This window comes from Xenopus laevis, chromosome 7L (assembly GCF_017654675.1).
Source record: "Xenopus laevis strain J_2021 chromosome 7L, Xenopus_laevis_v10.1, whole genome shotgun sequence".
In the NCBI taxonomy this organism is placed as follows: domain Eukaryota; kingdom Metazoa; phylum Chordata; class Amphibia; order Anura; family Pipidae; genus Xenopus; species Xenopus laevis.
This window is the reverse complement of record NC_054383.1, coordinates 136230299-136255055: the sequence shown is the minus strand read 5'-3', so window position 1 is coordinate 136255055 and position 24757 is coordinate 136230299. Positions and strand designations below refer to the sequence as shown.

The 24757-nt window shown below is 40.2% G+C and overlaps 1 protein-coding gene and 12 non-coding genes across 13 annotated transcripts; 6 read left to right on the top strand and 7 right to left on the bottom strand.

The window, feature by feature from the left end:
- Positions 1-167: 167 nt before the first annotated feature.
- Positions 168-24757, bottom strand: akr7a2.L (aldo-keto reductase family 7, member A2 L homeolog). The gene is given in 7 exon segments (NM_001096307.1): positions 168-519; positions 4031-4160; positions 4479-4578; positions 16849-16945; positions 20091-20195; positions 20484-20671; positions 24437-24757. Coding segments are annotated over 7 exon segments (1002 nt in total). The 5' UTR covers positions 24657-24757; the 3' UTR covers positions 168-357.
- On the bottom strand, positions 6335-6391 carry LOC121395841. Its single transcript, XR_005962720.1, has one exon. It is a non-coding gene; the product is annotated as a U7 small nuclear RNA (small nuclear RNA).
- LOC121395840 lies at positions 7079-7135 on the top strand. The gene has a single exon (XR_005962719.1). It is a non-coding gene; the product is annotated as a U7 small nuclear RNA (small nuclear RNA).
- Positions 7549-7605, top strand: LOC121395850. Its single transcript, XR_005962729.1, has one exon. It is a non-coding gene; the product is annotated as a U7 small nuclear RNA (small nuclear RNA).
- On the top strand, positions 8244-8300 carry LOC121395839. The gene has a single exon (XR_005962718.1). It is a non-coding gene; the product is annotated as a U7 small nuclear RNA (small nuclear RNA).
- On the top strand, positions 8680-8735 carry LOC121395860. The gene has a single exon (XR_005962739.1). It is a non-coding gene; the product is annotated as a U7 small nuclear RNA (small nuclear RNA).
- LOC121395838 lies at positions 9386-9442 on the bottom strand. Its single transcript, XR_005962717.1, has one exon. It is a non-coding gene; the product is annotated as a U7 small nuclear RNA (small nuclear RNA).
- LOC121395837 lies at positions 10490-10546 on the bottom strand. The gene has a single exon (XR_005962716.1). It is a non-coding gene; the product is annotated as a U7 small nuclear RNA (small nuclear RNA).
- LOC121395854 lies at positions 11233-11289 on the top strand. The gene has a single exon (XR_005962733.1). It is a non-coding gene; the product is annotated as a U7 small nuclear RNA (small nuclear RNA).
- LOC121395836 lies at positions 12280-12336 on the top strand. The gene has a single exon (XR_005962715.1). It is a non-coding gene; the product is annotated as a U7 small nuclear RNA (small nuclear RNA).
- On the bottom strand, positions 13141-13197 carry LOC121395835. Its single transcript, XR_005962714.1, has one exon. It is a non-coding gene; the product is annotated as a U7 small nuclear RNA (small nuclear RNA).
- On the bottom strand, positions 14085-14141 carry LOC121395853. Its single transcript, XR_005962732.1, has one exon. It is a non-coding gene; the product is annotated as a U7 small nuclear RNA (small nuclear RNA).
- LOC121395855 lies at positions 14556-14612 on the bottom strand. Its single transcript, XR_005962734.1, has one exon. It is a non-coding gene; the product is annotated as a U7 small nuclear RNA (small nuclear RNA).

Here is a 24757-nt window from a genome sequence, read left to right as displayed (position 1 = left end):
GCTGGACTCCAGCATTCTGTATAACAGATCCTATACCTGTAGTAGAACAAGTTGTGCAGGAGTCTGACAGGGTGCCCTTGCTGGACAGACTGTTGTATTTGCATAAAATACAACATTTCCTAAAATGAGCCTCCCAAGTTCATTGGTTGGGGATGTACTGAGACGGGTTATAATTAGAAACTATTTATTGAGATTTTCATCTTATAATCAACAACTAATGGGTCTGGGATTCCATTGTGAAGGCTGCACCCACCCAGGTCCCATTCCAACTGAAAGTGTTTATTTTAGTACAAATCCCTGGGAATCAACAGTTGGGGGCTCAGGTCAGGCGACATTACTCGAGTGCTTGGGTTTCACTTAGCGGAAATAATTGGGACAGTCGTGAGCGACCAGATTCCAGGCTTCATTGAAAGCTGCAACGACTGGTGGGAGCAGGGGACCCCCTTCCAGCCCAGCCATGTTCTGCAGGTACTGCTCCATACTGGACATTCCCAGGATAACTGCATCTCCAAGATTCCCCTGGATGGGAAAGAAAACACAGGTAAGCACTATGTATAGGACATTTAGGGGGTTAGTTATCAAAGGATCAAAGGTCGAGTTTTAGAGGATTGTAAGGTTTTTTTTCTACCTTGAAGGAACTTACAACTCAAATGTTTTCTGATTAAAGAAAAAAACTCATGTATAAATGATTGAACATTTCCCCAGTTCTTACTGAGAGACTGTTGGTTTGGCAAAATCTTCCCTCATCAGTCCCCGAGAAAGTTAACTTGCCGAAAATGGTTTTAATACCAATATTTTTAGATGTGTTCCATAATGCACCCAGAGCACTTCCCCGAACCTGGTTCAAAACACTTGATTCGATTATAAGGGGTTTTATATGGTCAGGGGAATGACCCAGACTGGCCCTACAGACGCTTCAGGCCCCACTAACGGGGGTGGACTGGCCCTGCCTAACTTTGAGAGATACTTTCTAGCCAGCCAGCTGGTCTACACGCATTGGTCTGCTCCAAATGGACCCCTATTTGGGACAACAAACATCTCCCGCATTTTAACTCAGTGCCGGACATTTCCAGATGGGCAGGTGTTAAACATTAGGAGATTTCATAGCTAATGGGGACTGTAAACAATTCAGAATTCAATCTCCCAGCAAATATGTTGTTTAGGTACTTTCAATTAAAACATTCCTTTCAGTCTCAGTTTCCTCTAAGACCACTAGTGATCACAGATACCACCTTGGAGGTATATCTCCGCAGACACATGTATATTATATTGATGCAATCGGACATAACCCAATTGACAACATTGGTGTGAAGATATCGCAGAACTAGACGATGAGAGGTGGAAAGATGCCCCAGCTTTAGTGCCCCAACTTCTCTAGCAAGGGTAGGTACATACAGACCAAATTTCTTAACAGAGAATACCTTACCCCACAACGATTGCCCAGGATTTACCCCAGAGTTTTAGACCAGTGTCCCAAATGCCTTAATTCTGTAGGTACATTCGTTCTTGTCTTCTGGGAGTGCCCAATAGTCCAGGGATTCTGGCGAGAGGTTCTCGCAAATGCAGAAAATGCTCTAGCGCTTTCCAATATACGGTCACCCAGCCTTTGTCTACTGGCTATCACTGAAGCACTACCACTGAGACCCCAGGCAAACTGTGTTAAGGTGGCCATACACGGGCCGATAAAAGCTGCCGACAGACCGAGTCGGCAGCTTATTGGCCCGTGTATGGGGGCCCCCCCGACGGGCTTCCCCGATCGAGATCTGGCTGAAAGTCGGCCAGATCTCGATCGGATGGGACTAAAAATCCCGTCGGATCACGGCTGCATCTGTTCGTTGATGCGGTCCCGCAATCCGACCACCCGTTCCCGTTCGATAGGTTCCGATCGTTGGGCCCTAGGGCCCACGATCGTATCAGCCCGATATTGCCCACCTCAAGGTGGCCATTTCGGAGAGAGATCCGCTCGTTTGGCGACATTGCCAAACGAGCGGATCTCTCCGTGTATGGCCACCTTTACCTGCAACTGTTCTATTATGCAGAAAAGGCAATACTGCAGTCCACGGGGCTGTGGATGCCCAGATAAATTCGAAGCCATATGGGGAACATATGAAATCAGTGAAGAGTACTATGAATGCAGTAGGAATATATGTGTAATATTCTCAGCTAGGTAACTTCCCCTCCGCTCACTCCTTGCTCTCTCTTCTACTTGCTCTAGCCTTTACATTCTTGTATTGTTGAAAAATTAAAATGCTATAGAAAAACTATAAAACTAGGGGGGGTTGTGGGTGCACACCTGAGGCCAATTTCAAAAAGTTTAAAGCCCTGTCTAAATGTGTGTACATAGAGAAGTGTTTAATGGGACGTTGGGTTTTTTTAAAAGCCGCTCAGCAGTTGGCGGGGGAGGATTTAGAGTTTTTACAGAGTTTGGAACCAAAGCACAGGAGATATTTACATAAAGAATTGTTACTACACAGAGAGGTAATATTCCTTTTTTACTATGACTAAAGATAAATAAGTTAGGGACCACCATGTGGGGTTTTACCTTGACGTGGTATGGTGGCTTATTAATATTATGATCATAACTTTGTAACAAAAAAACCCTGTTTCAAAATGACATGCACTTGTATATTTACTTGGATTATTTAGACAGGGCTTTAAACTTTTTGAAATTGGCCTCAGGTGTGCATCCACAACCCCCTTAGAGAAAAACTATAGACAAAAAAAAGAAAAAAATGGAATGGAAAAAACGAGAATCAGTGAAGAACCCGAAAACCAGAAACTGGAATCGATTGAATTAATCGAGTTTTCGCGTGAAACCCACAGAAAAAAAAACATCATGAAGGCTACAAACATCTTTAAACGGTTGAAGGGACCTCTGCTATTGACTTCTACGTGACCTTGACAGCTTTTAGCTGGAGTATTTTGTATTCTAGCTATTTCCAGCTTCGGATATAATAAATCTTGAAAATATATATATTTTATTATCCAAAACTTTTAATTTTGACTAAAATCGCCTCAAACTTCTGTTTTCTCTTTGGATTAAATTCTCAGCATCATGTTGTTTTATTTCCCCTCCCTATGTCTATTGCTTGGGTATTACCCATTAGTGATGGGGGGATGGCCAGGAAAACATTTACCTGGCCATCCTCCCCTTTAACATGCCCTCCCTATCCTTTATTAGCTTTATAATAGACTGATGGGGCCAGGAAGGATCTTATACTTTTGCTAAAACATTATTTCCTTATGTCTGGGCTACCATCAAGAGGGAATAAACCCATTAGTGTTTTTCTTCAGGTTAAAGGGAAGGATGGCCAAGAAAAGAAAATCTCAGTAAGTATGAAAATGATTTTCTCTTATCTGATCCCCATTGTAAGCAGCTTTATGGCCTGCTTTATGGCAGCTGAGATTCTAGCTATCTGTATAACAGAACATTCTGTCCCAGTGGCTGCACAGATCCTATCTGATCCCCATTGTAAGCAACAGTCCTGTCCTGCTTTATGGCAGCTGAGATTCTAGCTATCTGTATAACAGAGCATTCTGTCCAAGTGGCTGCACAGATCCTATCTGATCCGCAATGTAAGCAGCAGTCCTGTCCTGCTTTATGGCAGCTGAGATTCTAGCTATCTGTATAACAGAACATTCTGTCCCAGTGGCTGCACAGATCCTATCTGATCCCCATTGGAAGCAGCAGTCCTGTCCTGCTTTATGGCAGCTGAGATTCTAGCTATCTGTATAACAGAACATTCTGTCCCAGTGGCTGCACAGATCCTATCTGATCCCCATTGTAAGCAGCAGTCCTGTCCTGCTTTATGGCAGCTGAGATTCTAGCTATCTGTATAACAGAACATTCTGTCCCAGTGGCTGCACAGATCCTATCTGAACCCCATTGTAAGCAGCAGTCCTGTCCTGCTTTATGGCAGCTGAGATTCTAGCTACCTGTATAACAGTCCTGCCCTGCTTTATGGCTACATTATTGGACTCATGTTAAATGAATGTGACACAGAGTCCTTAGTGTAATATGTGACTGTACCTGCAGTTTTGAGTGGTGGTACATCCATCTGAGAGCGGCAGATGTCAGGCTGGGTTTCTCTGACCCGTATGTCTCCTGCAGGGACTTTTGCACCAGATCAATTGCATCAAAGTGATGTTTCTTCCAGTATCTGTGTAAGAATCACAGGTCCAGTTACAAGAGTACTGCTGCAGGAAGCGACTCCTGAGGATTCTTTGCTCAGTTCTATCTTTCCCGTCACATTGAGTGAGAGAACTGAGCAGAGAAGCATTGGGTGAGTTGTGTGGGTGGGTCTATGTCCCCTTTAAATGATGTATATGACTTGCAGTACCACATTATACCTGCTGGAGGCAGCAGTTCCCATCCATACAATATACATTACAGCAGCAGGGAAAGGGAATTCATTCTTGTTGCACCATGAAGGTATATTTGTATGTTATCCAATAGCACTGCCAGAATTGGGCCCTACCTGTTCCTGTAGGTTTCTGCCCAGCTGTTCCCAAAAAATCTGCATGTGGCCTGTTCTTTGTCTTTATCTTCATACTTGTACCTCCCGGTCAGCAGCCCCCCTGCACAGAGAAATCACTGAATATTACATGCAGGACCCATAAAAGGGGAAACTGATGATTCTCACACATTTAGCTCATGTATCCTACGAGTATATAAATTCATGTGGCAGCCCAGGTTGGTATCAGGTTAGGTTACGGCACTCAGGGTCGACGTGGGTCGAATATCTTTGCCCTGAGCACCAGTTTGGACCATTTTACTATATAATTTCTAATCAATTAATTTTCTCCATATACATGTGCTGTAATTGGTGGCAGGGTCATTGGTGCACCCTGTTCCTCATATATCTCACGTAATTCTATTAGAACATTAGTTTCCCAGAGTTCAGCTCTTTACTTACCCTTTTATCCACCAGCCAATTCCATCACTATGTGGCTCTCACAGAACAGAGTCCCTGAGAATCAGCACACAAGACTGTGTTTGTCAGACCTTTGCAGTTTTAGACTGCTAATAACAGGAGTTCAGGAAGTACAGAGACAGCTGAGGTTGCTGACATTACAACTCACCTTCAGAGGGGCCTGTTGCTCTCAAATCCTGGTGCTAGCAGCCTAAAACTGCTAATGTGATAGAAACCACAAGCAACATAAAATTAATGTCAATTGGAAAAATGTTTAGAGGATCACTCAGAGATCCACTTTCTGTTCTTAGGTCTTGTGATCTTCCTTGGACTGCTGCTTGGGCTGAGTTTTCATTTTATAACAGGTGGGACTAGTTTACATACTGGCAAAAGTAATCACAAGCCTCCAGTCTACATACTACTTTATTATTGTGCACTTTATCCATATTCAATTAATAACAAGGGTTAAACATTACATTGCTAATGTTACACTATGTGCAAGACCCTCTGTCAGTCACATACAATAAGTGATTGGTGCAGGACTGTATAAGGGGCTCACTAATTGCAATAGACCATTTACAGGCAGAACCCTGGCAATATATACATCTGGTTAGTATTTTACCTCTTTATTTCACTAATAATAACATTCATAGAGGACAAAAAAGCAGTTTTTTTGTTGATGTTAAATCCAGGAAAACATTACTTAAAATCAGGGAAATGCACCCATTGAAATTCATTATAAATTGGTGGGACCCCAAATAAAAAATGTAAAATGCGGGGAAACTTAAAATCGAGGTTTCGCTGTATTCCAAACTGAAAAAAAAAGATTAATTCAGAAAGATTTTCAGCGCAGGTTTCTCATTTTGTAAGTTTTTCGTTTTTTTTTCAGCCAGGCTTGTGAATGTCAGTAACCCTAGTGCGGGTCAATAAAATGTCACCCTGACCCCAACCCAGTGCACTTCCCTACATATAGTTCTGTGCCCAACCAGACCTGCTCTGACTTCATGGAAGGGGCACACAACAGAGAGAGTTTAACAAGACATACATGGAGGCAGAAGTGGTAAAAGTCTGGTAATAGCAGTCTAAAACTGGAAATATCTCTGCTGCTCAAGAAATGCAGTCTGTGCTGTGTAATTCAAGGGGTTGTTCACCTTCCAAACACTTTTTTCAGGTAGAGTTGTTTTCAAATTATTCCCCATAAACAAATACTTTTTTTTTGAATTGCCATCCATTTTTTATTTTTGCCAAAATTTAAGTTTAGACTCAGCAAAACCCCCTCCAAGAGCTGCTGTAAAAGGCAAAAAATTTGACTTTACATTTCAACATTAGAAAAAAAGCCTCAAATAGAAAATAATTGGAAAACACCTTTATTTCTGGTGAACTGACCTGATGTATTAAAAGATCTGTTATTATACACAGTGTGTGGCTCCTACAGAGTAAGAACCTGCTAGACAAATAGTAAAAGAGCTGTAACACTTACCTACACTCTCCCTACTAACTGTATCCCACTCAGTACCTCCCTTGTGTTCCTTAGGGAGAGACAGTATGTAAATTACTATGTAAATGTGTTTCTCTCATGTCTTCTAAGAAATTTGAATTTTCTAGTTTTCATGGTTTCTAAGGTATTAGCAGTTTTAGACAGCTAGTATCAGGCTTTTCGCTCATCAGCACCTTGTGTAGATCAGAGTGTCTGCAGCCTAAAATTTACTGTCTCTGCACTCCCTGTATTCAGTTAACCCTAGGGTTGCTGCATAGCTGTTTATTAGAAGTATAAAACTGGGGATATAAAAGGACAGTTGTGCAGATAAGACATTGGGGTTCAGCCCACACTAACTACAGCTCCTATGAGTGAACAAGGAATCTGCCTGGTTTTAGGGGTCACCCAAACATTTGCTGAATTATCATTTCTTCATGCAGCAGGTCTGCACCCAACACTGGGTGACACTCATTTACATATTGGAAAGTCTGCACCAATCACAATCCTGTATTCTGCACTTTCATCATTTTTATTTATTGTATAAATTCCATGTCATTTCCCCATAGACTTGTAGTGTAAGTGGGGGGGTCCCTTGGTGCAGATCTGGGGGGGAATCATGTGACTGTCTCTCCCTAAAGAGCACAAGGGAGGTACTGAGTGGGATACAGTTAGTAGGGAGAGTGTAGGTAAGTGTTACAGCTCTTTTACTATTTGTCTAGCAGGTTCTTACTCTGTAGGAGCCACACACTGTATATAATAACAGAATTATCAGGTAGTTATATGCTTAAACTCTTGAGTAAAGATTACAATTTACTCAATAACTTTTTATTTGCTTAAAATTTTTTGAACAGTTTATAATTTTTTTTTAAGATATTTGTAGTTTTAAGCTGCTACTTCCAGTCAACAACCCATGGGTGCTATTAATACATTAAGTGCTGCTGAGTAAATACCTGCTACTACCTGTCTAAAATTGCTAATATTTCAGAAACCAGTAAAAATAGAAAGTTAATGCAAATTGCAAAACCACTCAGAGGGCTTGTGATTAGTGTATGGGGGGGGGTGGGAAGACACATTTACATACTAATTTACATATTGTCTCTCCCTAAGGAGCACAAGGGAGGTACTGAGTGGGATACAGTTAGTAGGGAGAGTGTAGGTAAGTGTTACAGCTCTTTTACTATTTGTCTAGTAGGTTCTTACTCTGTAGGAGCCACACACTGTGTATAATAACAGAATTATTATGTAATTATAGAATTATGTGAACTAATGTTATAGCTTGCAGTATAGGTTTCAATGTGTTCTAATCCCAAAAGCTGATTTTAAGGTGACGCTGGGATTTTCTCATAACTGTTTCTAAACATAACTAAGCCTTAAAAACAAGTGAATATAAAATTGATGAGGGGCCTATTCTAAGCACTATAACAATGGTATATTCATTATTTATTTATTTAATTCCAAGATATTAAAGGATACATGTACTGTTACTATGAATGAATTTTGTTACAACAGCACCACCTGCTGGTCAGTTTCCCACCAGTCTGACCAGCAAGTAGTCAAGGAAGTTGTCAGGAGAAAGAAAGAGACTGATGTTCTTCTGCTTAGGAAATATGTGAGAAAGGGTGTCCTAACTGTAGTGCTGCTGAGTTTACTACCTGCTACAAGCTGTCTAAAATTGCTAATATCTCATAAACCACTAAAACTAGAAAGTTAATGCAAATTGCAAAACTGCTCAGAGGGCTTGTGATCAGTGTATGGGGGAGAGACAAATTTACATACTAATTTACATATTGTCTCTCCCTAAGGAGCACAAGGGAGGTACTGAGTGGGATACAGTTAGTAGGGAGAGGGTAGGTAAGTGTTACAGCTCTTTTACTATTTGTCTAGCAGGTTCTTACTCTGTAGGAGCCACACACTGTGTATAATGACAGAATTATCAGGTAGTTATATGCTTAAACTCTTGAGTAAAGATTACAATTTACTCAATAAGTTTTTATTTGCTTAAATTTTTTGAACAGTTTTAATAGTATATAATTTTATTAAGATATTTGTAGTTTTAAGCTGCTAAACCCATGGGTGCCATTAATACATGAAGTGCTGCTGAGTAAATACCTGCTACTACCTGTCTAAAATTGCTAATATCTCAGAAACCAGTAAAAATAGAAAGTTAATGCAAATTGCAAAACTGCTCAGAGGGCTTGTGATCAGTGTATGGGGGAGAGAGACATGTATCTCCCTAAGGAGCACAAGGGAGGTACTGAGTGGGATACAGTTAGTAGGGAGAGTGTAGGTAAGTGTTACAGCTCTTTTACTATTTGTATAGTAGGTTGTTACTTAGAAGGACCCACAAGCTTTGTTTAAATAAAAAAAAAATAATATCTTATGATTAAGTTTGACAGCAAAAATGATGGATAGTCTAAGCCTATGAAATGAATGTATGTGAACAGATGCAGAACAATTCTTAAAGCATGTTTGACATTTTCCAGCTGCTAGCATCAGATATTTAAAAGTCAGCAACTCTAGGGTTAAGTTAATAAAGGTTTCGTTCAGCAGCACCTTTTCTAGGTCAGAATCTCTGCAGCCCCGTATTCAGTTAACCCTAGGGTTACGGACCCTCAAAAGCCTGGTAACAGCAGTCTAAATCTGCAAATATCTATGCCAGTCATGTAATGCTGGGGGGCTGCACTGTGTCTGTAATAAAACACTGGGGACTCCTCTATACATGATATGAAATGCTGGACGGGCAGTTATTTATATATTAAAACTGTCAAACAAGCAAAATCCATGATTAGCCAATGGGCATTATATTCACTAGTACTTATTTAATAATTCTATCTTTATACAGTGTGGGGATCCTACACAGTCACATATGAAATACTAAATTGCTCAAAGTAGTTATTTGCATCAGTTCACAAACACATTACTTGGGTTTACAATATCTTCATAAATAAAAAACATTAAGTATAATAACTTCATAATTCTGCTTTTTAACACAGTGTGTGGCTCCTACAGAGTAAGAACCTGCTAGACAAATAGTAAAAGAGCTGTAACACTTACCTACACTCTCCCTACTAACTGTATCCCACTCAGTACCTCCCTTGTGTTCCTTAGGGAGAGACAGTAGGTAATTAGTATGTAAATGTGTCTCTCCCCCATACACTAATCACAAGCCCTCTGAGCAGTTTTGCAATTTGCATTAACTTTCTATTTTTACTGGTTTCTGAGATATTAGCAATTTTAGATAGCTAGTAGCAGGTAGTAAACTCAGCAGCACTGTAAGTAGGACACTTCATGTATTCCTAAGCCTTTCTCACATCTTTTCTAAGCAGAAGAACATCAGCCTCTTTCTTTCTCCTGACAACTTCCTTGACTACTTGCTGGTCAGACTGGTGGGGAAATGACCAGCAGGTGGCGCTGTTGGAACAAAATTCATTCATATTAACAGTACATGTATCCCTTAATATCTTGGAATAAAAAAATAAATATACATTGTACAAGTGCTTAGAATAGCCCCCTCGTCAATTTTGTATTCACTTGTTTTTAAGGTATACTTATGTTCTGAAACACTTGTAAGAAAATTCCTGCATTACTTGAAAATCAGTTATCAGGATTAGAACACATTGAAACCTATACAACAAGTTATGTTACATACATAGTTACATAGTTAAATTGGGTTGAAAAAAGACAAAGTCCATCAAGTTCAACCCCTCCAAATGAAAACCCAGCCCCATACACACACCCCTCCCTACTTTTAATTAAATTCTATATACCCATATCTATACTAACTATAGAGTTTAGTATCACAATAGCCTTTGTATTATGTCTGTCCAAGAAATCATCCAAGTCCCTCTTATAGTCATTAACTGAATCATCACCCGGCAGTGCATTCCCCAACCTCACTGTCCTCACTGTGATGAACCCCCTACTCTGTTCCTTTAAATGAAACTTCTTTTCCTCTAGTCTGAAGGGGAGGCCTCTGGTACGTGATCCACTTTATGGGTAAAAAATGGTTTAACAAATAGAAACCTATTGAGAAAATTTTAATCTTTACTCAAGAGTTTAAGCATATAACTATATAATAATTCTGTCATTATACACAGTGTGTGGCTCCTACAGAGTAAGAACCTGCTAGACAAATAGTAAAAGAGCTGTAACACTTACCTACACTCTCCCTACTAACTGTATCCCACTCAGTACCTCCCTTGTGCTCCTTAGGGAGAGACAGTATGTAAATTAGTATGTAAATGTGTCTCTCCCCCATACACTAATCACAAGCCCTCAGAGGTCACAATATCTGCTGCCCTCACGTCTCTGCACTTCCTGTAATCAGTTAACCCTAGGGCTGCTGACCCTCAAACAACTGGGATAGCCATCTAAAACTGGAAATGTCTGTGCTTCTCATGAAATGCTGGGGGCTAAACTATGGCTGTTAAAGGCGTGAGGGAGAGAAAGTTAAATTACTATATGCACCTGTAAGGGTTACATGTCACAGTCCAGATTTAAAGATACTTTATACCCAAAATGGTTTTATATAAACTAATTCATAGAGCTTTGTAGAGTAGTTTTGTAATTGTATTATTTTATTAGATATTTGCAGTTTTATACTTCTAATTAAAGGCTATGGAGCAGCTGAATACAGGGAGCGCAGAGACTGTAAGGGCGACAAGCCTGATATTAGCTGTCTAAAACTGCTAATACCTGAGGAAGCATGGAAACTAGAAAATGTATTCAAATTGAAAAAGTTGCTTAGAGAGACACATCTACATACTAATTTACATATTGTCTCTCCCTAAGGAGCACAAGGGAGGTACTGAGTGGGATACAGTTAGTAGGGAGAGTGTAGGTAAGTGTTACAGCTCTTTTACTATTTGACTAGCAGGTTCTTACTCTGTAGGAGCCATAAATTGAGTTTAAAAGCAGCATTATGAAATAATTATACATAATGTCTAGTGATGACAATAAGTTGCTTACTAGATTTGAAAATTATTGTAAACCAAAGCAATGTGCTTGTGAGCTGCTTTGAGCAATTTAATGTTTCATGTTAAATTTCCACTATTTAACACTTTCTAAGGTACTTGTAGTTTTATAAGAATATTTAATAATTTTCAAGCTTGAGGAAATATAAAAATGATGCAAGCAACAAAAAAAAGTTGCTAATTTTTTTTCTCAAACATTGGTTTAATGCTGATCTTCTTTTGGCGACTTTTTTCAGTCATTTTCATTAATATGTCCAACTTTTTGTGGTTTCAGAAAACAGTAGCACATATATTTTGGTATCAGCTTTTTTTTTTATTTTTGAATTGTGGGAAAACCGCTAACCCACCAAGTTTGGCGCATTATCCTGTAGAGAGAAATTTACACTTACAAATTTACATATTTAATATATAAATAAATTCCACCTCCAGCATTTCATATCATGTATAGAGGAGTCCCCAGTGTTTTATTACAGACACAGTGCAGCCCCCCAGCATTACATGACTGGCATAGAAATCTGCAGATTTAGACTGCTGTTACCAGGCTTTTGAGGGTCAGTAACCCTAGGGTTAACTGAATGGAGGAAGTGCAGAGACAGTGAACTCTTAGAGCCTGAATGTGCTTTCTTACAACAGTTTTAATTTTCGAAAATATTTGTAGTTTTAGACTGTCGGCAACCCTAGGGTGTCCTACCTGTAGTGCTGCTGAGCTTAATACCTGCTACTAGTTGTCTAAAACTGCCAATATCTCAGAAACCACTAAAACTAGAAATTTAATGCAAATTGCAGAAGAGCTCAGAGGGCTTGAGATCAGTGTATGGGGGAGAGACACATTTACATAGTAATTCACATACTGTCTCTCCCTAAGGAGCACAAGGGAGGTACTGAGTCGGATACAGTTAGTAGGGAGAGTGTAGGTAAGTGTTACAGCTCTTTTACTATTTGTCTAGCAGGTTCTTACTCTGTAGGAGCCACACACTGTGTATAATGATAGAATAATCATGTAGTTATAGAATTATTGTATGTGAAATAATGTTATAGCTTGCAGTATAGGTTTCAATGTGTTGTAATCCCAAAAGATGATTTTAAAGTGACGCAGGGAGTTTCTTATAACTGTTTCTGTAGGAGCCACATACTGTATAATAACAGAATTATTGGGAAATTATATGCTTAAACTCTTGAGTAAAGATTACAATTTACTCAATAGGTTTCTATTTGCTTAACCATTTTTGAACAGTTTTAATAGTTTATAAATTTCTTAGATATTTGTAGTTTTAGACTGCTAGTTCCAGTCAGCAACCCTTTGGTGCCATTAATAGTGCTGTAAGTGCTGCTGAGTAAATACCTGCTACTAGCTGTCTAAAATTGCTAATATCTCAGAAACCAGTAAAAATAGAAAGTTAATGCAAATTGTAGAATTGCTCAGAGGGCTTGTGATCAGTGTATGGGGGAGAGACAAATTTACAAACTGTCTGTAATAAAACACTGGGGACTCCTCTATACATGATATGAAATGCTGGAGGGGGAATTTATTTATATATTAAAACTGTCAAACAAGCAAAATCCATGATTAGCCAATGGGCATTATATTCACTAGTACTTATTTAATAATTCTATCTTTATACAGTGTGGGGATCCTACACAGTCACATATGAAATACTAAATTGCTCAAAGTAGTTATTTGCATCAGTTCACAAACGCATTACTTGGGTTTACAATATCTTCAAAACTAGAAAACATTAGGTAAAATTACTTCTTAATTCTGCTTTTAAACACCGTTTGTGGCTCCTACAGAGTAAGAACCTGCTAGACAAATAGTAAAAGAGCTGTAACACTTACCTAACACTCTCCCTACTAACTGTATCCCACTCAGTAACTCCCTTGTGCTCCTTAGGGAGAGACAGTATGTAAATTAGTATGTAAATTTATCTCTCCCCCCCATACACTAATCACAAGCCCTCTGAGCACTTCTGCAATTTACATTAACTTTCTATTTTTACTGGTTTCTGAGATATTAGCAATTTTAAGACAGCTAGTAGTAAATCAGCAGCACTTTATGTATTAATGAAACCCCAGGGTTGCTGACTGGAACTAGCAGTCTAAAACTACAAATATCTTAAAAATATTCTAAAATCATAAACTATTAAAACTGTTCAAAAATTATAAAGCAAATTGTAACCTATAGAGTATTTACTGATCACAAGCCCTCTGAGCAGTTTTGCAATTTGCATTAACTTTCTAGTTTTAGTGGTTTATGAGATATTAGCAATTTTAGACAGCTAGTAGCAGGTATTTACTCAGCAGCACTACAGGTAGGACACCCTTTCTCACATCTTTCCTAAGCAGAAGAACATCAGCTTCTTTCTTTCTCCTGACAACTTCCTTGACTACTTGCTGGTCAGACTGGTGGGAAACTGACCAGCAGGTGGCGCTGTTGTAACAAAATTCATTCATAGTAACTGTACATGTATCCCTTAATATCTTGGCATTAAAAAAATAAATAAAGAATGTACATTGCATAAGTGCTTAGAATAGCCCCCTCATCAATTTTATATTCACTTATTTTTAAGGTTTACTTATGTTTTGAAACAGTTGTAAGAAAATCTCTGCCTCACTTTAAAATCAGTTGTTGGGATTAGAACACATTGAAAGCTATACAGCAAGTTATAATGTTAGTTCACATAATTCTATAACTACATAATAATTCTGTTATTTTACACAGTGTGTGGCTCCTACAGCATAAGAACCTGCTAGACAAATAGTAAAAGAACTGTAACACTTACCTACACTCTCCCTACTAACTGTATCCCACTCAGTACCTCCCTTGTGCTCCTTAGGGAGAGACAGTATGTAAATTAGTATGTAAATGTGTCTCTCCCCCATACACTAATCACAAGCCCTCTAAGCAGTTTTGCAATTTTCATTAACTTTCTAGTTTTAGTGTTTTCTAAAAACTAGACAACTAGTAGCAGGTATTTAGCTCAGCAGCACTATAGGTAGATCACTTAATGTATTCATTTCACCCTAGGGTTGCTGACTGGTACTCAGTCTAAAACAACAAATATTTTAGAAAATTATAAACCATTAAAACTGTTCTACGAAGCTCCCCGAATTAGATACAAATTTTGGAATACGTTAAAACCTGTTTGAGCGTAAGCCTATAACTACCGGGCAATACTGTCATTATACACAGTGTGTGACTCCTACAGAGTAAGAACCTCCTAGACAAATAGTAAAAGAGCTGTAACACTTACCTACACTCTCCCTACTAACTGTATCCCACTCAGTACCTCCCTTGTGCTCCTTAGGGAGAGACAATATGTAAATTAGTATGTAAATGTGTCCGCCCCCCCCCCCCCAAACTACTAGTTTTAGTGGTTTCTGAGATATTGGCAGATTTAAACAGCCAGTAGCAGGTATTAAATGGATACTGTCATCGGAAAACATGTTTTTTTCAAAATGAATCAGTTATTAGTGCTACTCCAGCAGAATTCTGCACTGAAATCCAATTCTCAAAAGCACAAACAGATTTTTTTATATTCAATTTTGAAATCTGACATGGGGCTAGACATTTGTAAGTCCCTGTAAGCTCCCTGTATCAGTTTAAAAGAAGTTTTTGGGATCAAAGCACATTCAAGCTCTAAGAGCTTGTCTCTGCACTCCCTGTATTCAGTTAACCCTCAAAAGCCTGGTAACAGCAGTCTAAATCTGCAGATTTCTATGCCAGTCGTAATGCTGGGGGGCTGCACTGTGTCTGTAATAAAACACTGGTATGAAATGATGGGGGGGCAGTTATTTATATATAAAACTGTCAAACAAGCCAATGGTCACTATTCACTAGTACTTATTTAATAATTCTATCTTCATATAGTTTGCGGCTCCTACACAGCCACATGATTCCTCCCCCCACCACTAACAGTACAGAGATATATATATATATATATATATATATATATATATATATATATATATATATATATATATATATATATATATATATATATATATATATATATATATATATATATATATATATATATATACACACATTTACATACACAAACACACAATTACAAGAGTCCTCTGCACTCAACCCATTATCAATATATTTAAGACAGACATTTTGTGCTACTGCTACTGAAAAATGCCTTACCCTTTAAACAACACAAGGATTGTTTGTCCATATATTGCAATATATTTAAGCTGAACAACTACCTCAAAGTCATCCCATATCTGGCCAGTCCTACGCTCAATTTTATCTGATTCATTAAGAATTCTATTGCTTCATTATACATTTTACACAGGGACTAAGTTTTACCTGCAACTTACTTGCTGCTTTCAAAGTAAAACTCCCAAACTTGGCTGCCCTTTTATTAGACACCAGTGGGATCACCTGACTATAGTTGGAGAGGGGTGGGAACTACAACATGGAGCTGGTCACTGCTCCTCCAAAGGTCCAAAACCCATTAAATAAGATGAGTGTGCAACAATAACAATCAGTATGTAAATGAGAGTATTCTGATTGGTGATGACTGTTAACAATATGTAACTTTGTCTCTGATTGGGGAGAGTTGGTCATTCTACGGGGACCAGTAGGGATTTATAACAGTTATTACTGGAGAATCCAAATTGCTCCACTAAGTGAAGAAGGCCAGGGGCTTTATTGCTAGAAGATGGGGGAGAGTGGGAGGAAACTCCAGTGTAAGTGGAATTGGTTAGATATCAGTCCATTGACCCTGACCCATGAGACTAGCGGCACTTAACACTGACATTCATGGTCTTTAACAATGGGGCCCCTCCCAAAAACTCTAATCACTTTCAGACCTTTTGTGTCTATTGTTCCCGATCCAATAGATTATAAAGTCTTGAGATCCGGTCTCTCAGATCCTCCTCTCTCATTCTGTAACACATGTTTATTATAATGGCTTATCTTAATTATTGTAAAGGGCTGTGTAAATTATTAGCACTATATAAATATATGTTCATTATCATGTCCTATATCCATACACTACATTCAACCTTTTGTGTTTTTGTCTCTGGGTGAGGGAAGGAACTGTATCTACTGAGCACAGGGAGCGATAAAAATCAGCATGGCAGCTCCCAGTGACAGGTATGAATACAAAGGAGCAGATAAGGAATTCTCTATCCCCCCTATACTAATGGTATATAATTATATTGGGCATTTGTTTGTGCACAGATATTCCCTGTTGAAGCAGAGTTTTATAAGGGGAGTTGTGCAGATAAGACATTGGGGTTGTTGCAATGTCCTAACCATTATCTGCAGCTCAAGGCCAGACACATTAACCCTGTTTATTTTTCAGTGACACACAAAGACATTTTTATAACTGGCCTCAAATGCAAATCTGCTATATATATGGATTCAGATGGATGATCTTTTGGGAGGGGGGGTGTTAAAAAGATATAAAATATTTCCAATGAGTAAATGCAGGAGTGATAAAAAAATTAACAGCAGGTCTGTATTACTCACCAGCCAGTGGGTTGTAGGCATAGAACCTCATTCCCAGTTGCCTCAGGCAGGGTAGAAGCTCAGTCTCCACTTGCCTTGTGGTTGCATTATACATGCCCTAAAGGGGGAAATATAGTGAATAAAGAACCCCCTCTTGTAAAATATAAGGATATTATAAGTTATCGAGGAGTTTCATGACCATATAAAAACACAAGGCCGAAGGCAGAGTGTTTTTATACAGGTCATGGAACTCCGAGGCAACTTCTAATATCCTCATATTTTGCAACTGGGGGTACTTTATTTATTATAATACACACATTTTATAGTTAGTCATGTGACAGAAATGACATCAGAACTCACCGTTTATAACTGATGACATCAGAACTCACCGTTTATAAGGATATAATTTACAAGATATTCATGGCTGTTGTGTATATATATATATATATATATATATATATATATATATATATATATATATATATATATAATTAACTTGTTACTGATAACGGATTGTAAGTGATTGAGAGGTTCTCTGACCATATAAAGACACAAGGCTGCAGGCTGAGTTATACAGGGAACTCTGAGTATCACTCATGTATTATAAGGGATAATGTACCCCCTACTGTAAATGATAAGGATATTAGAAGTCACTGACCGGTTGTTCTGTGACCATATAAAGACACAAGGCTGCAGGCTGAGTTATACAGGGAACTCTGAGTATCACTCATGTATTATAAGGGATAATGTACCCCCTACTGTAAATGATAAGGATATTAGAAGTCACTGAGGGGTTGTTCTGTGACCATATAAAGGCACAAGGCTGCAGGCTGAGTTATACAGGGAACTCTGAGTATCACTCATGTATTATAAGGGATAATGTACCCCCTACTGTAAATGATAAGGCTATTGGAAGTCACTGAGGGGTTGTTCTGTGACCATATAAAGACACAAGGCTGCAGGCTGAGTTATACAGGGAACTCTGAGTATCACTCATGTATTATAAGGGATAATGTACTGTACATTATAAGGATATTTAAGACTATAAGTATACATTTGAGGAAATATACCTTTATTGGCTAACGAAGACTAGCAACAAACACATTCATTTTTTCTGTGGAGACAACAAACTACTACGTGAATCCGTTATCTACTTCACACTGTAGGTCTAATTTGTGCCTAGTCTGGACTACTTTGCACAACCCACCTCTCTGTAAATCTGTCCCTGCTTGTAATACAAATTATGCTTATGTGTTGTTTCTCCTTTTGTCCCTCACAGTCTTCTTTGCAAACAAAATGCAGTGTATATATGTTAGTGCCAACAGAGCTTCATTGTAATCAGTTTTGAAGAAGGAACTGCAATGTTCTGAAAGCTTGCTGTGATTATCATCTTGGTTAGCCAATAAAGGTATCACCTTTACACCACTTTTGTTATGTTTCATATCAAAACTGCTCTTCCCTATAACTTTCTCAACGGGCTAACACGGTGCAAAAAACTTTACCTGGAGCCACTAAAGATAAGTGCTAACATGTTGCCGTTCTGTCTATCTTGCCCTATTATACATACTGACCTAGTGCATCTCACATCTCCTACCCAATATCGTTTCCCTGTGGGACAGAGCTCAGGATGAAATGTTTTGGCCCCTGTGTTAGACAGAGAGATTGCACACGTTACAGACATAAAAATCAGTTTCTTTCTAACCCATCCCTACATTACTTGCTGTTTTGAGTACAATGTATTCCTTTTATCTCCAGTAAAATTGGGGGAAGTTGTCAGCGAATGAGGCAGGTTCTAGACAAAGGAGACAGTGTTGGGAAAAGAAGCAAAACCAAGTGGATAGATATATCCAGCGGCCCTTCTGAGTCCTGGGTTACACTGTACCGGGTCACACTGTCAGCTTTGAACAGAAACAGATTTTGTTTTCCGGTCACAATGTTCAGTGTTTCCTCTGGACCAGAGACTAATGTGGATACAGCTCACAAACACTTATTTCACGAAAAGCAATCATTGTCCATCTGACTTCCCCGTTTCATTTCCCCAATACTTCAAATTTCTTAAGCTGGTCAAACGGGCGGATCTGTCACGGATGTGCCAAACTTGAGGTGGGAAATATCGTTCTGATCCAATAGTTGGCCCAAGTTATGCTAGCTGTCAGATCAAGGGCCAAATAAATGAGCAGATGCAGACCTTCCTTGATCCAATGGGAAAATCAAACCTGTGTGATCATTATCTGTCGGGTGGGCCTGCAAGAGGACCCCATACACGGTCAGATAAACTGCTGAATCAGTCTCAAGTGCCCAAATGGACATCTTAAATCTTCCCGTGTATGACCACCTGTAGTTATATCTTTCTCGCTTACCCAAAGGATATTACAATGAAATAAAGAAGAAATCACAAATTCCTCAGTGCATTTGTGCAATGGCACACTTAAGGCGGCTATTCACAGGCCGGGAAAAGCTGGCAAAAAAGTCGTCAGATTATTACCCGGTGTATGGGGCCCTCCAATGGGCTTCTGCAATCAATATCTGGCCAAAAATAAATGGGCAAATGTCAATCAGGCAGGCTTAAAATTGGTTTTTGGTTCTTTAATGAAGCCCTCGGTCCAACCCGCCTGCCTGTATTGTAATCCAATTGTTGGGCCTAGATCAGCCCGATAGGTAGGTATATCCGGGAGAGATCCATTCGTTTGGTGACCTCTTGAAGAACTTTTCATGTATAGCTACCTTAAAGGGGTGGTTCACCTTTAAGTATTTTATAGAATGGCTAATTCTAATCAACTTTTCGATTGGTCTTCATTATTTACAGCCTTTAATTACTTGCCTTCTTCTGACTCTTTCCAGCTTTCAAATGGTGGTCACTGACCCCATCTAAAAACAAATGCTCTGTAAGGCTACAAATATATTGTTATTGTTACTTTATATTCCTCACCTTTCTATTCATGCCTCTCCTATTCATATTCCAAGTCTCTTATTCAAATAAATGCTGGTTTGCTAAAGTAATTAAGACCCTAGCAACCTGATTGCTAAAAATGCTGGAGAGCTGCTGAATAAAAACCACAAATAATAAAAAATAAAAAATAATTGCAGATTGTCTCAGAATATCACTCTCTACAACATACTGAAAGTTAACTTAGAGGTTAACAACCAATTTAAGTGATTTTGTGCTTTTTTTACCCACCATAATTGCCTAATCAGGGGCCAAAATGCAGACACTCACAACCCAATGCCCTCTATAGCATCTGTCCATGAATTCAATGGATTACCTGGTAGACAGTGGGCAGCACCCAATTCCTGTGTTTGCAAATGCAGTAAATTTCCATCACCTCCCAAGCAGCGTAATTGGACAGTCCCAGTTCCTTAAACTTGCCCTGAAAAGAATACAGAATTTTTGTGTGACTGACAATAAACACAGACAGCAAAGTCATACACACCATCTTATTATTTGACCACAGTCATATATTTCATTACATGTATCGTTCTGAAGCAGTGCACTGTCCTAAACAAAGAGCAGAGAGGAAAAACTCTCTCTAGGCCCGAGCATTTTTCTAGCCAAACAAAAAACTAAATTCAGCAACTTCAGTGCTAAATAAATGTGTAGGAGACCAAAGAATATTTACCCCCTCTGTACTATAATAAGAGCAACTGAATAGACTCACCTCCTGGTGCAGCTGTTGGCAGGCAGCCAGGGTCTCCTCTACAGGAGTCTGGTGATCAGGTGCGTGCAGGTAGAACAGGTGGACACTGGGAGTCTGAAGCCGCTGAAGAGATGTCTCCAGTTGTTGGCGCACACTCTCGGGCTTCAGGGTCTTCCCCTCCCAGGGATTTGCTTTGGTTTCCAATTTGGCTAAGAAAAATAAAAGCTATCTGTATAACAGAACATTCTGTCCCAGTGGCTGCACAGATCCTATCTGATCCCCATTGTAAGCAGCAGTCCTGTCCTGCTTTATGGCAGCTGAGATTCTAGCTATCTGTATAACAGAACATTCTGTCCAGTGGCTGCACAGATCCTATCTGATCCCCATTGTAAGCAGCAGTCCTGTCCTGCTTTATGGCAGCTGAGATTCTAGCTATCTGTATAACAGAACATTCTGTCCCAGTGGCTGCACAGATCCTATCTGATCCCCATTGTAAGCAGCAGTTCTGCCCTGCTTTATGGCAGCTGAGATTCTAGCTATCTGTATAACAGAACATTCTGTCCCAGTGGCTGCACAGATCCTATCTGATCCCCATTGTAAGCAGCAGTCCTGTCCTGCTTTATGGCAGCTGAGATTCTAGCTATCTGTATAACAGAACATTCTGTCCCAGTGGCTGCACAGATCCTATCTGATCCTCATTGTAAGCAGCAGTCCTATCCCGCTTTATGGCAGCTGAGATTCTAGCTATCTGTATAACAGAACATTCTGTCCCAGTGACTGCACAGATCCTATCTGATCCCCATTGTAAGCAGCAGTCCTATCCCGCTTTATGGCAGCTGAGATTCTAGCTATCTGTATAACAGAACATTCTGTCCCAGTGGCTGCACAGATCCTATCTGATCCTCATTGTAAGCAGCAGTCCTATCCCGCTTTATGGCAGCTGAGATTCTAGCTATCTGTATAACAGAACATTCTGTCCCAGTGACTGCACAGATCCTATCTGATCCCCATTGTAAGCAGCAGTCCTGTCCTGCTTTATGGCAGCTGAGATTCTAGCTATCTGTATGACAAGAGCAGTTTGTCCCAGTGGCTGCACAGATCCTATCTGATCCCCATTGTAAGCAGTATTCCTGCTGTGCTTATTGCTGAGATTCTAGCTATCTGTATGGGGTTAAGGGATGATGATTGAAAATTTGCTACCATGGCGACAAGTCTCCCCAAAAATGCCTTGCCACAATAAACTACATTACTCACAGCTTTTCAAGTTAATCTCGGGAAAATGCCTGCTTTAACATTTTCCATTGATTACAACGAAATGCTCCAGAGGGCCTGTGGAAAAAACTTGGGGATGCTTAACATTTTCGCACCCTCCAATGAAATAGATTTTACATATTCCTCAAGTCACAAGAATACCTGTTCCTCTGTCAGAGACAAACATACTGTATGTAAAATACTGATCCTGGGCTAATAACTCACAAATTATTGGCTAAGACATTAAATATTTCTGTATTTTTGATTGTTCAAGGGGAGCACTATTCGCACAGAAGGAGATGAAATCAGACTACAGTGTAGTAATAGTAATAACTGTATGGGGTCAGGAGCTACACTGCAGTGAATTGACTGAAACCTTATTTATTCCCAACTGACTTTCACACTTTCTCTGTTCAAGCCGTTGTACTTGAAATCCAACATCTGGTCATGTCCCTTTAGCCCATAACAAGGTTACAGCTAGGGTTGTTACCTTTTAAAAGAATATTTAGCGGCCAGAAGGGGGGGGTGGACTAAAGGGTGTGGCAGTGACAAAGGGGTGTGGTTATGATAGAGATGGGGCGGGGCACTGCACGCAAAAGCCTAAGGATGAGCTATGGAGCGGCAATCCTTGAAGATAAAAGATGTGTCAGGTAGATGGGGGGCGGGCCAAGGGCTAATCTTAAGGGTATTACAAATTTACCAGCAACTACATTACCAGTAAATATGTAATACCGGCCCCGGGAGGTGTTTTACCGGCTATGCGGGTAAAATATCTGTGGGTGGTAACCCTAGTTACAGCCTGTAGTGTAAAGAGGGCCCTGGGGATAGGGAGGCCCAGACCGTGGGGTCAGCATCCTCTATATTCACTTTAACACCCCAAAAATGTGCACACCCATTGATTGAGCAGGCAGACTAGTAGGCGAGGAGGAGGGGCGGACGTGAATAAAAGCAGCCTGAGAAGAGGGGTCGGTAGATCGTGGTGCGGGCTGGGCCCCCCTAAGATTTTTTGTGGAGGGGCTGGTGGAGCGTTACACCGTTGGTTAAAGGCATGTGAAAGCATTGCTGTTTCAGTGGTCATTCCAAGACTAACTAGAACAGCAAATGAGTGTCCATCCAAAATCTCAAACTTCAAGCTGGGCTCTCAGGGCCATTTAGAAAAGCAAAATATGCATTTTGCCCAATTTTACCCCACATATTTATACATATTTATGTACAGGATCTGTAGCTTTATTTGCTCACACTTGGACAAGCCTGGTTCTTTCACAGTAAAATCAGCCAAACACCTCCCCTGTGGGAAGTGTTGCAAATATACAATGTTCTTGTGATACAATTACTCTGACTGGACATGTATCTGGAATGCCTGCCATAAAGTAAGACAGTGCAGACACTACATTCCCATCAGCCAAATTGGGCTACTAATTTAAAGGCCAGGCGGGTTTTAAAAGTACAAACTAGCCAAGGTATGGTTTTGGGCTACTTTTTGGGCCTTTGGTAGGGTTGCCACCCACCGGGGCCGGTATTACAAATTTACCGGCAATGTAGCTGCCGGTAAATTTGTAATAAGATCAAAAGGAGCCCTCGGCCTGCCCTCGGCTTACCTTTTCTTTTGCCTCTTCTAGCGTCCGCGGGTCTCCGTTGCGTGGCACCGCCCCCTTTGACGTCACGCCCCACCCATTTGAGGCCCCGCACCCAGCAGCCGGTAAATTTTTTTTATAAAAGGTGGCAACCCTAGCCTTTGGCTGGTTTCCAAAGTACAAACCAGCCAAAGTTTTTTGCCCTAATGTGCCAAGCCTGTGTCTCCCAATGCATTTATGTAGTTCTTGCCAGCTGCCAAGTTTAATGGAAGACTACAATACCCAACATGCAATAGGATGGGGTAGAAGTCGGGCGTCACCAGATTTTGGGATCCTGTCCCTCATAAGCATTCTCACATTTTCCGGTGACTTTTCCCAATTTCAGACAATTTTGTGGCAAAAATCTGCTGGCCACCAAAATGTCTAGAGCGGTTTTACCAATATTTATTGTCATTGTATCTGTATTAGGCCTTATGGACCCCATATAACTCCTGGGGCCCCCTCTATAGTAACTAGGGGTGCCACCTTTTCTGGAAGAAAATACCGGCCTTCCATGTTTTCCTATTAATAACATTGGCGTGTAGCATCAATAGTAACCCTAATAGTAACAGCCCAGGCTGTGATGGGCGAATCTGTCCCATTTTGCTTCATGGAAATATTTGCAAATCAGTGAAAATTAGAAAAAGGCGTGTTTTCACATATACATTTATTTTATAGACTTGTTTTCACTGCACATTTGTGCTATTTGTGGGCTACTTTTGAAGTGACTCTCGGCTAGTTTTGGGCTGGTTTTGTAGCCGACTTTGGCTGGTTTTGAAGATTAGACCCGGCAACCCTGATTCATATCGCCAAGAACAAATTACAGTTTTCAGAAGTAAAAACATGTTTTCCTAATCTGGACTACTCTCTCATAACTTTAGAAATCTTTTAAATAAAAATAAAAACTTTTATGACTAAAAAAGCCCCGCCCCCGAGCAAAGTCCTACGCTCCAAGAACAGCTCCTCCTGTTTAGCGCACCAAGCCTCGTTACGAATTGAAGCCACGCCCACCCATCGCACCTTGAAGTCTGTGATTGGTAAACTTAAACACGTGCATGTTTCAGCACGGAGGCCTGACACGCACAAGCCTGGCATTCTATACCGGTTTACCTTGTGACCCAAGTTGCATCCCTCCAATTATCCGCTCGGTTTCTCCCTCCGCGTACATTAGCGCCGTGTCCAACTCTTCATGCCCGCGCCCGAGGAAATCCCGCACCACTTCCCCGCTACTCCTCGCGTCCATCCGCCTCCCGAACTCCATGGTGCCCAGGACGGTGCGCGGGAGCAGAGGACCCGGCGGGGGAGGCGCGGTCGGGGGAGAGCGAGACATTTGGGCCAGAGCTCGGACTGACAGGATCACAGTGTAAGGAGGCAGACGGGAGAAGAGCACTGACATCCCTTCAGTCACGTGCTTATTTCCAAGGGGCAAAG